Source organism: Hemicordylus capensis, chromosome 1 (genome assembly GCF_027244095.1).
Source record: "Hemicordylus capensis ecotype Gifberg chromosome 1, rHemCap1.1.pri, whole genome shotgun sequence".
NCBI lineage: Eukaryota > Metazoa > Chordata > Lepidosauria > Squamata > Cordylidae > Hemicordylus > Hemicordylus capensis.
Window position 1 is genome coordinate 109475573 of NC_069657.1, and position 12741 is coordinate 109488313.

At 41.1% G+C, this 12741-nt stretch overlaps 1 protein-coding gene across 20 annotated transcripts in view; it reads right to left on the bottom strand.

The window, feature by feature from the left end:
* The window catches only part of DCDC1 (doublecortin domain containing 1), a 474105-nt gene that overhangs the window by 43906 nt on the left and 417458 nt on the right, over nucleotides 1-12741 (bottom strand). For 19 of the 20 annotated variants that reach the window (XR_008312997.1, XR_008312998.1, XM_053283046.1 and 16 more), the window contains 4 exons: nucleotides 10392-10515; nucleotides 7600-7781; nucleotides 1317-1427; nucleotides 300-399 (listed from right to left, as the gene is read on the bottom strand). Coding sequence is in view for 18 of the 20 variants with exons in the window: in XM_053283046.1 (XP_053139021.1) it covers nucleotides 300-399; nucleotides 1317-1427; nucleotides 7600-7781; nucleotides 10392-10515 (517 nt within the window). In the remaining 2 variants the exon portion in view is untranslated. The remainder of the gene's footprint in view (nucleotides 1-299; nucleotides 400-1316; nucleotides 1428-7599; nucleotides 7782-10391; nucleotides 10516-12741) is intronic. The other variant, XM_053283051.1, reaches the window with a different exon arrangement.

Consider the following 12741-nt stretch of genomic DNA (forward strand, 5'->3'; position numbering starts at 1 on the left):
AGAGAACACTGCTGGGTAGCATCCAGAGTACTACTGGTGCAATGTGTGCCAATACAGGGCACCTTCCCTACTCTTATTCACCTTGTGGTTTCCAAGTATCCCCTCTCCACTCAGCCCCATGCTGCATCCCATGCTGACGCTGAATGTCCCCCGCCCTCAACCTCAGCCTTTCAGGGAGGCTCAGGGAGCTTCTGTATGGAGGAAGGGATGGAGAAGGTCCCAGCACAATGCTCTAGATGCTACCCAATGTTTTCTGGATAAATATGAATGCTTCTAATTTCATTTTTAATTTTCTTTACCAGCTGATCTCTTTCCAAGTCTTTCAGAACAAAGATTTCTTCTCCTTTTCCAGTGAATAGTCTTCTAGCAGCAAAAGGCAAATTTAACACGTTGGTGCACCTTTTTAAGAAACAAAGATATGGATGTACGGCACTGTCTGCATTAAGTCTTCAAGTCTTTTGGAGATGGAAGCAGCACATTACAAGAAGGGCCACTGTTCTCTTCATTAGATAGGTCCAATACTACTATAACCCAAAATTTAGCTTACCCTGTTGATGACTTAACCACAAGTCCAAGCATCTCAGGGGAGTCCCTGTTAAGCTAAAAGTGGAGATAGTTCTAGGTCTGGGAACAACTAAACCTATGCACAGGGAGCAATTTCAAGGTTGGTGATCCCTCAACTGTACCGAACAGCATCTTTGCTGAATGACAAAGCCCATGCTTTTCTGGGTGGCATTTGCTCTTCCAGCGTCAAACCTAATTTACAACCTTATTGGTGAACACAGTATAAACATGAATGATTCTTGCTGTATTGTATTTAATAATTATTTTGATTAGTCTTGTTTTATTGTCTGTATTTTGTATGATTATTTTTATTGTGAGCTGCTCTGATTACTTTGGCCAGGAAGCAGGTTATATATTGCATTAAATAAAACCAAACAATAATTAATGAACAGAAGGGAAGTGCACAGTGTGTGAGACCAATCACTCAATGATGTATTTACCTTGAAGGTAGGAGGAGGAAGCTTCCATTATACTTACTGATCCCTGGAATCTAATGTGCCTTTAGACTTCCATCTTTTTGACTAGGACATATAGCTCGCCAAATGAGCCATAAGTATTGTTGAGTTACCCCAACTTTACAGCATTTATGGCACAATAAAGGATAAACAATAGTACTAATAGATAACCCTGGGTATACTATTCTGTGAGTGAGTTTGGACTACTATAATAGTCTCCTCTAGACTTAATACACAGATATTTACATAGGAAGACATCTAAGCAGAGAATAAAGATTGTGATGTGGGATTGTTTACCGTTCCAAAAAATGCTGAAATTCTGTCCTGTGTATTTCTTTTCCTGAGTCTGCATCAATGCACATCTTTGGAAATCTCTTTGCTTTTGCTTTCTTTTTTGCATTGACATTTCTAAACAAATCAACAGTTTAACTAAATTAGATATTTAAAATGTACTAAAAGAATGAAAAGATCCACCTACAATTTTAGCAATACAAATACAGACAAAAATATAAAACACAACTACAAGTCTCAGAAGACTGGACAAAGCACACGAAGACTCCTTTTTTATTCGTTTTGCACACCATGTTCTCGGAGTCATTCGAGCTTGGAGTCAGTGACAACAGCATTCTAAGAAGCACTGGCACAAGGCTGTGCTCTTTGTATTTCCACTTTAATGTGCAAAGGGGCACTCATATGGGGGAGGTATACATGCTATACAGGTACTTGAAGCTTACACATGACCCTCACACACAGGGCCCTGTTTTAAGGGGGTGCAATTGCCATGGGCTCCACACACGGTGGGTAAAGTCATCCAAAGTATGGTTCAGTATTTGAAATGGTCTGATTGATCCAGGGGGTGTAGCTATAATTGAACAAGGGAGGGCAACAAATGCCCCTGGGCCCAAGGCCCACTGGCTGGGCAACAGCCCACTCTTCACTCTCCTCTCATGCCTCCCCTATTCCTTGGCAAGCTACTGGCTCCTGATTGGAGGATTCATCTCACTTTCAAGCAAGACAAGTCCTCTTCAGGAGGGAAGCAGAGAGGAATATCAGGCAGCATCCATCCCTACTCCTCTCCTGTTGAGCATAGGAACAAGAGAAAGGACATGCTGAGAATATTTTGCTTTTCACTACGTTCTTATAATTAGTTTTCATCAAAGATGGGTTGGGGGTGGGGGGGAAGACAGCAGCAGGGGGCTCAGGGGACTATCTTCACTTCTTATTCCAAAGCCCTCTCCAACCTTGCTATCGATCCTTTTCATTCAAGGCAAGAAAACTAACCAATTAAAATATAGCCACAGAATCAAGAGTTATTTCAGAATTTGGTGTTATTCTATTAATACATGATGCAGTGGCTGACATACTGTGCAACATTATGCACATGGTGGAAAATAAAATTTGCTCAGTTGCGTAAGAGCATCGTATGTCAGCCAAGGAGAAGAAAATGGCAGCGGTGGGGGGGGGGGACGGACCCTCAAATGAACATTCTGCTCCTAGTCCTCCCACAGTCCTAATGAAGTCCTGCTCACACAAGTTACTCATCAGCAATTACAGTGGACATTTGAATGGTCAAAGCATGAGGCACTCACACACCCACCTCTGAGTGCTTTTTATGAGGTCTGAAACCTTTGTGTGTGTACATGCTGCAAATTAGATGTGTGTCACCCCAAACTATATGGAATTTGCATGCAGTATCCTGCACAGAATCGGGAAATGAATGACATTGGAAATTGACTTGAGTGGAGCAGGGATACTGGACAGGAGAAACTTCCCATTCCAATTCTCCCCTTCTAACTCAAGATCAAACTGACCCTGAGTGGAGAAGTAGTAGTCGTTGCTTGAAACTACCATTGACTGCTGTAGCATCTGCAGTAGGAATAAGCTCTTGTTTTTTTTGTCCGCTGCCAGCATCAAGCATCTAATCATAACATGATGTGCATAACATGAGGGCATGATATGCAGCCCTCTGCATATCATGCAGCCCTTATTCCCACTGCAACGACTACTACTTCTCCACTCAGGGTCAGGAGGGCTGTGGGTGTGCAAGCAGTTTTCAGTGCCCCTGCACTGAAGGCTGATTTGTGCTGTGGTTTGAACCCGGAGGAGTGATTTTTGCTTCACCCCCTTCCCTCTCAATGGGCACAACTCTCAGGAAAGGCTGTGCAACCCACAGATTTCTGCAACTGGAAAGGCTGCAGAAACCTTTCCAGGAGATATGGGGAAAGGGAGGGAGGGGGGGAGGGGAGGAGGGAGGGGAGGAGGGAGAGATATGGAAAGACCGTTCCACCCTTGCCCTCCATGCTCATACTGCTATGCAAAGGAGCCTTAAGGAGAGGGGCACTGAAGTCTGCTTGCGCACTGGCAGCCCTCCACAGTTCTCCTTCTGGTGACAGAGGGCTATGCCTCATGTTAGCCATTCCATTCAACTGCAGGAGTAGATTTTCATTCCATCAGTCACAGAGACTGCAGCAAATAAATATGGTTGACATCCTGATCAACAGAGTGCTGGAGCAGTGATGATATGTGCGCTACAGAGCAAAGACAATTTTTGTTGTAATTCTCCTTCTTTCTGAAGCTGATGGTGGCTCCTGAAAATATGCCCTGGAGGATCATGCAGGTCTCAGGGACATATATTCAGGAATCACAGTCAGCTTCAGAGGGAAGGGGCAATACAATAAAAAATGCCCCTCTCTGTAGCATGCGCAGAGGTACTTTGTTAACCTGGAAGTTAGCCAATGTCTTTAGTGGCCTAAGATGGAAATTCAGCAACTTCATGAAAGCTAGTTTAGGGAAGTTTTAGATATTGCCTTAGATCTAGAGAAAAACTTTTTTAAAGCAACCATTCATTAAATTTCTATGTAAAAAGATCTGAATCATTTTTAAGAACAGTATATTCACATTTTAGATCTGGCAGAGAGAGAACTAATTATGAGATGTATGCGTCAAGGATTTCAATTTCAGGCTTGACTTTACTTTGAAGATTATTTTTTTAACTTTATCATTTTTGCAGGCAGCTCAGTGGACAGTCTATCTGAATGCTACTCATTGTTCAGTGATGTATGAAGTGTATTTAATCAATCTGAAAAAGTAATATTAAACCATTATCAAAAAGCATCAGATGTTCTAAAAACCTTAAAAGAAAGGTCAAAAGGTCACATCTCTGCTAACAATGTGAGAAATGATATATTTAACTTATTCTTTACATCAAAGCTTTTCACTGCAGTATGAATATTCAAAGTTTTGTTACATACAGGAAACATATAAAATCTTTCATGCATAATATCCATAAGTTTCTTGCATAATATACACTGTTCAAGTGATTTATCCAAATACATATAATTTATATACACATACATATTCTGCTCAACTAGAAATTTTAAGTTTGAGAAAGAAACTGTTTGAGTGAACTTCTATGGACATTATTGTGCAGAAAGGCAAACTATGAGATCATAATAGTTTCTTACGGCCTCATAAGCTGTTAGGAATATAAATCAAAATTGTTCCCAAGGGCTATTTATATGCTGTAATCAATCTCTAGTTTCCTATATTCCATTCTTTACAAATTCGATACAAAAAAGGGTATTGCCATTTTGGTCCCAGAAAACAGTAAATACAAAACAGGTGGTGTGATATATTTCACTGACTGGGCCAACTTCTGCTATACTTCTAGAGGGATAACATGTTAGTCTGTTGAAGACTCTGCTGTTTCTGCAGTGCTATGCAGGATCTGACACACTTCAGAAACCTTCATCAGGCAGTAGACTGGTTATGTAACTGAAGCCTTAGTGTCTTTCCACTCTGGCTGGTGAAACATTGAGGGTAATTGAAATGTTGCATGTTCTTATATCCAAAGAGATTGAGCTGATTAAATATATCTGCTGACATCCAGGCTAACAAAGTGTTTGTGCAACAATGCTCAGGGATGTATCAAGCCTGTGGTGGCTTGTATTCCTCCTATTGCTGGTTCCCACCACTTGTCTGTGGGGGCTGGAGCCAGCCCTTCCATGCCGCCCCTGCCTTGTCTTGCTGTGCTGTCTCCTCTCACTGCTGCCACGACCGCAGTCGCCATTATGCTCACTGCTGTTTCAGGGTGAGCAGGGGGATGCCATTTGCATACCCTCTCACTGGTGCGAGGAAGGACATGACCCATCCCCTCACTCACCATTCCAAGAGCCTGCTGGGAGTTCTGTGGCATCCTTCCACTCACCCCAGAACAGCGGGGAATGTAATGGTGGCAGTGGTGGTGAGAGGAGGAGAATAAGGATAAAGAAGGAGATGGCAGTGGCAGCAGCAAGAAGTGGAGGAAGGAAGTGGAGCATGCAACAGCAGCTCATGTTCACAGGGCATGTGTGAATACTGATGACTACACCTCTGGCGATGCTGAGTGCACATCACAGGGGAGGGACATATTTTTATTTTATCTAATTTTACATTTTAATCTGTCTCTTCCTCCAAGGAGTCCAGAGTGGTGAACATGGTTATGTTTATCCCAACAACAACCTCATGAGGTAGGATAGGCTGAGAGAAAAGTAACTGGGCCAAAGTCACCCAGTAAGTTTCATAGCTAAACAGGGTTTTGAACTCAGATCTCCCTGGTCCTAGTCAAACACTCTAATCATGACACTACACTCCCTTCCCTCTGAAGCTGACAGTGACTCCCAAAAATATGTCCCTGAGGGTTTTGCATCCCTCAGGGACATATTTTAGGAGTCATAGTCACCTGAAGGGGAGATAAATGAAAATTCCCCATTCCCCACAGTGCATGCACAGTATTAGCAATGCTTCATTAATCTGTATGTCGGTCACTATTCTTTATACAATGTTTCTACCTAAAACATAGCCAACTTGACTAATGTTGCTGCATGAGTGCAGCCAAAATAAGCACACATGCAGTCACTACATTCCTATTTCAGCAGTGCGGACTTTGTGACCCTCAGGGACATATTTGTGGATTGCACAGAGCATTTCAGGGGGCAGGAGATTGGTGAAAATCCCATCTGTGCACAAGCACCTGCACTGCTGAAGCATGAACACAGCCATGGCACATCTGCTTCGTATGGCTGCAGGTACACAGCAGTAGTCAGGACACCAGCCTCTGAAAACAAAGTTTATAGATCTCCTACATGATATGTTTTAGAAATATGAGTTGTCCTAGATAATCTCTCTCCCCCTGTTCCTCAATTTGTTCATAGAAAGAAGAAATAGTTCTTTAATCAAACTAGATAACATCTAAGAAAAGTACAAAAGGCTGGTCATTAAAAATAATCATTTCATATTTGCGTTTTAATTGAAATCCTGTTGTTTATACCTATTTTTAGCATAAGCTGAAAGCAAATGAGCAAATTAAATTTAGATGGCCACTTCTTATTAACAATCTCAAAAAATAGGCCTATTAATTACTAGCCATGGACTGAAGTTGTTGATCCATCTAGATAAGAGTAGGAACATATTCTTCAGTTATTTCACACAGTGAAGTTAGAAATATCTGGAGTTGTAAGCTGAGAATCATGCTCATTTCTGAATAGAGACAGCTATATTTGGGTGCAAATATACAATTTTCAATTGTAAGCCGCTCTGAGCCATTTTGGAAGGGTGGTATAAAAATCAATCAAACAAACAAACAAACAAACAAACCTTTCCTGCAGCTGGACAAACAAAAGACTTCACTTTTGATTATAGCAAGCAGTACATTGTTGTTGGCATATAATCAAGAGATGATAAATTAACATTATAGTGATGAAACACAAATTCAGGACTGTAGATAGACACTCATATCAACCCAGAGATAGCTCAGGCAACAAATTCACATGCACAACTAGAAAGACGTTTGGTAATACCTCCATACAGTGGCCAAGCATAGTGGAAGGGGATGCACACTTCCATCCTCATTCTGACACTTATTGTAAGACTCATTCTCATCTACACAATGGGAACTGCATATTGATGCACATCTGAGCCCTATCTGTTGGATCCCTACCTGTTGTATTATAATCCAGACTACTGAACATATGTGGTAATCTCATAAAATTCAGCTGGTTGAGCCCTCTCTACTCATTTGTGAATGCTATTGGTGAGCTTGTGTCTCAGCTGGCATCACGTGGCGGTGTCAGTTGTATGTGAACACATGGCTGCCATTATGCTGGACACCTGCAGCAGCTCTAAAAAGCAGGATTTCTATTGTGCAAATAATGAGAGTTGCATGTTCAGCCTCCATGTAGAGGCACCGGATCATACAACTGGTGTCTCCATGTGACCTGGCCAGCCAATAGTCTCTGAAACTTTGGTGATCACATGGGATCCAACATGCCTGAACTCTGTTTTCTTTTCCACCACAAAGTAAAGTAGATGGCTGGGTTTTAGAGATTATGACATAGTTTTGTTTTTGTTTTTAAGTTGAAAACAGTAATAGCTTTGCAAATGAAGATACATCTGTTTGGTGGGGCGGGGCGGTGGGGACTTGGTTTGTTGTACAACATAAAATGTCAAAAAACATTAATTTATTTTTTTTTAAAAACAGCTTGACTTTAAAAAAAATATAGTGTTTTAATTCTGTAACCAACATTGATTGCTATTTTCTTACTGTTTTTTCGTTGTAGTTGTATAATCAACTCCAAGAATAGTGATGGCTTTGTTTTTGTCCTGCTCTCCATTTCTTAAAACCTTCAGTCTCACAGGCATGTAGTTCTCTGACTTCTTCCCAGCAGGTTTCTTTAAAGGAGGGCTGTTTGGAACCAGCAAGCCTTCAATGGGCCAGTCAAAAGCCTTTCAGTAAAATAAAATTAAATGTTCAATAAAATTATAACATGTACAACAACATTTGTATATTGCAGCTTAGTATGGTCAAAGAACTTCACATACATTGCAGTAATCCATACAGCAACTCTGTGAGGGAGGTCACTGTTTGCAGTCCTGTATTGTGGGTTTGGGGAGAGGGCTGAGATTCCAAAAACAATAGTTTACCTAAAGCTACAGTAAATGCATCGTTGAGGTAAGATTCAAAGCAGGGACAAACTGGCTCACAGTTCACACTCTATGAGCTGGGTTTCACGATCAGTGAGACCTGGTTTAGAACGGTGAGTGGGGAGGGAGCGATTGCCGGCTCCGTGATGGAGCTGGCGGGGGCTGAGGAGCTCGGGGGCCATGCAGCCCCTGGAAGCTCCAGTATGCCCTGCACGAGTGCGCAGGGCATACTGGGGAGACCCCTGGAGCTGGGAGGCAGCTTTTCGCCTCCCCTCCAGAGGTCTACTCATAAGTAGCCGCAACACCCAGGCTTCGGGGCGGGCTACTAAAGCAGGCTAGCTGCTTGTAAGCCACCGGACTCACCTGTGAGCCCGGTGGTTTACACGATCAGGCAGAATCGGGCTAGGCTCCCCTAGCCCGATTTTGCCTGATTGTGAGAATAGCCCCTATCTCTGCTACATTACACATGGATCTGATTCAGCCAGCAATGGTTAATGGTCAGTATGTTCTTTCTAAAGTGACACAAACAATAATTAGCTCCTGCCCAAGACAGATATTTTCAGCTTTCAGCTACCATGTGACTCTGCATTTGAAAACAATAGGCGAAACTGCAGAACTCTGTATTTGCAGTTTTTGAAGAAATAGACTTAACAGCATCTTACGGATGAAAATCTCAAAGACCTTGGAGCACATGTCTGAAGAGATCAATCAGACATATTGGTCTGAAAAACTACTTCAAAATAGTTATAACTAACATTTCAGTATTATTTTATGAATAGCTTCTACTGATGATTTCACGATCACAAATCACTTTGTGATTTTGCCATACATTTTAGTGAATTACAGTGACTAGTTACTCATTTAACCCTACTAACTGAGCAAAGTGGGACCTTCTAAAGTGATGATTCTCTTATATTTAGCAGGGGGAGAGCAACTGGCCCCATCCAGCCCCAGCACAGCATCCCTCCAGTGGCTGTTGCCTTATGTTTCTTTTTAGATTGTGATCCCTTTGGGGACAGGGGGCCATCTTATTTATGTATTGTTTATTTTTATTTTTCGATGTAAACCATTTTGAGAACTTTGGTTGAAGAGTGTATTCATAGTTCGTAGTTACATGAAAGATTAATTGAATTTTTAATCCGTCTCTTACACAATAAGGATTAGTCATACTGATAAAGTAGTTGCTACACCACATTCTCTCCTTTCTCCAACCTCTGCTCCGCACAGGGGCTACTGACAAAAATCACCCTTCGTCTGCAGCATCGGCTCTTCATTAGTCTGGATGCTGGCCAGTAAAGCAGGTGCCTCGAGTACTTCCGGTTACTTCCAGTAAAGGGGCAACAGGGCGGCAGGGAGGTATGCTGCTGCCCCGACGGACTTTGAGGAAACCAAGCACTGGTGAGGGAAACATGGCAGGGTGTGTGTATGTGTCAGTGCACCCTCCCTCACCCTTAAAGGCAGACACCCCACCCCCCGCCATCGAGCCTTCGAACCGGCCTGTGTTCGAACCTGTCCGGATGGCCGTAAAAGGGCCTCTGAACAGGTTTGTGGACATCTGTATTTGGAGTTATGCTCAACAGATAGTTTTATGCATTCTTTGCAATCAAGCACAGAAAAGTAAGGTGCATGATAAAATGAAGTGAGCATATTTAAAGGGATAATATCAACTCAGTCCAATGATAATTGCTGCAATAATAGAAAATAAATATTCCTGAAAATACATCAAATCTGGATTTTTTTATTTTTTTTTTAACAGTAATTTGAATTAATCTGAAACAGCAGCTCCCCACACTGCTTTAGAAGACACATTCAAAACTGATGGAAATGTCATGGGCAATTTGAAGTGTGATATAGGTGCTGCCATTAAAAGAAAAAATGTGAAAGGGCTATTAGGTAGGTAGAAGTGTCTGAACGGTAGTCTCAGTGACTATAGAAATAATTTCTAGTGTGCAATTTGCATTACTGATGTCATGGATACTGGCTGCATCCTAACCAAACTCTTGTGTAAATAAGGTCTGAGGGAATGCAGCAGGGGCCCTTAGATAAGTCTCCTAGTCCTCTTGTGTTTGCACTGTCACACAAGAGCACTAATATTTCTGAGCACTGCCCACACCCTAGAAGTGCTATGCAATGGGGGAAACATGTGTTCCCACTCTTTCAGAGCACTTCTGGGACAATGGCAGTACTTGGAAGTATTAGCACTCTTGTGCAACAGCATGAGCACAAAAGGACTGGGGGAGTTGGGCGAGGGTTCCCACTGCATCCCCACAGATCCTACTAACATGCACATTTAGTTAGTCAGGATATCAGCCACTGCAAATGTGTAGATAGTCTGTTTTAAATGTGCTCATACATGCTTGAGTAGACACAGATTGTGTGTGCCTGTGCTATATCTACCACATATGAAATTACCTCATTAAGTTCTCCATTTGGAAGCATAGGCCACATATAGGTCAACTTATTCCATAAAGGATTGTCCACTTTAGACTGTTTCCATTGACCAGGCTTACTTGTTCCTTCATGTTTAATAGCCCATCTGAAAATGAAAATAAGTCAATTGTCTTATCAGAAGAATCAGCAATGGTCACCTTTACAAATGTATTTCTGACTGGGAAAAATTATTGAGCAGCTAAATTAAAATTCCCTCTTTATATGCAAATCTATATTAATCAACTGATCAGCATCTACTTGATCTCTAGGACATTTCTCTCTCTCTCTCTCTCTCTCTCTCTCTCTCTCCACCCCTCCACATTCATTCATCTCCTTATGTCTGCCTTCTCTGAGGTCCCCCCCACCCCCGCCACGTGCTGAATTTCATCTTCAGTTGCTATCACTTTGATTTGTTTTTCTATATTATGTTTTAGTATGGTTTTATTATGTAAAATGCCCTAACACCAACTGATGGGAGTGGAGACTTATTGTTATTGTTTATTTATTGTTAAATTTTTATACCACCTATCATTGAAATCATTTTCAGGTGGTTTAGAATACATTTATAACAATATAAAACTATAAAAATTACACAATAAATTTTTTTGATTGAGGTGGAGTGTGTGTGCCTGAGTGCTCATCTATACTTTACTCCAAAATGTTGAACCAAAAGGATCTACAGTGTGACTAACAACATCCAAATACATAATAAAACAATACTAATGCATAATAAAGAAAAACAAATAAAATGATATTGTCATTAGCTAATTAATAAGTGAAAGAGCAAAGAAAATTAAAAATTGGACTGCAACAGGCGATGATGAACTGCAAGGCTTTTGGCTTAAACACCTAACAAGCCTTCATAAACAACTATCAAAATAGTTCAATCACATTTTGCAAGGAGGTGATATTGAACAATGGCTAACAACTGGGAAATCTCATCTCATAATGAAAGACCCAGCAAAAGGTGCAGTTCCAAGTAATTATAGACCCATAACCTGCCTGCCAACCATGTTCAAATTACTAACTGGAATAATAGCAGAAGAAGGAATGCAACACTTATTAACTAATAAGCAGCTTCCAGCTGGACAGAAAGGAAACTGCCCAAACACCAGAGGCACAAAAGACCAACTGCTGATTGACAAAATGATTTTAGAAAATTGCAAGAGAAGAAAAACAAATCTACGTGTTGCATGGATTGACTACAAGAAGGCCTTTGACTCATTGCCTCATACATGGATACTACAATGTTTAGAAAGAACTGGGATCAGTAAAAACATTCAGATATTTATTTTAAAAAGCAATGAGCATGTGGAGTACACAGTTAACAATCAACGGTGAGATACTTGGATAGGTTAGCATTAGAAGAGGTATTTTCCAAGGGGACTCACTATCCCCTCTGTTGTTTGTAATCACCATGACTCCACTTTTACAAATACTAAACAAAACAGGCCTCTGATACCAAACATCTAAAACATCAAGAAAAATAAACCATCTGCTCTACATCAAGTAAAATAAACCATCTTCCATACAGCCAAGCTGTATGGAAAGTCCAAATCAGAAATCAAATTACTGCTAAACACTGTCTATATATTCAGTAGCGATATAGCAATGGAATTTGGACTAGACAAATGTGCTGCATTAATAATGAACAGAGGAAAAATAACAAAAACAGAAGGAATAGAACTGCCCAATGGAAGCAAGATCAAGAACCTGGAAGAGAAAGAACATTACAAATACTTGGGCATTCTCCAGGAGGATAACATTGCACACACTGAAGTTAAAAGAAAATTTGGAAGTGAATACATCAGGAGAGTTAGAAAAATCCTAAAGTCCAAACTCAATGGTGGGAACACGATACAAGCCATAAACACCTGGGCTATACCTGTTATCAGATACACTGCAGGAATAATAGACTGGACCCAGCCAGAGCTAGAGACGCTAGATCGTAAGACCAAGAAAATAATGACCATCAATTATGCTCTGGACCCCCGCAGTGATGTAGATAGGCTATACCTCACTTGCAGCTCAGGTGGAAGAGGAATGCTGCAAGTCCATCAAACAGTAGAGGAGGAGAAAAGAGGCCTCCTCTTTTCACTGTCCTTAAAAGGTCAGTGAAGAAGATGCACCTCAAATGGTCAATAACGCAAAACTATTCAACACCAATGAAACAAAGCAGGCCTGCAAAAAAGAACAAGTCAAGAACCAAGCAGAAAAATGGAAAAATAAGCCACTGCATGGTCAATATTTGCACAATATAAGTGGAAAATCAAACATCACCAAGACCTGGCAATGGCTTAAGAATGGCAACTTGAAGAAAGAAACAGAGGGT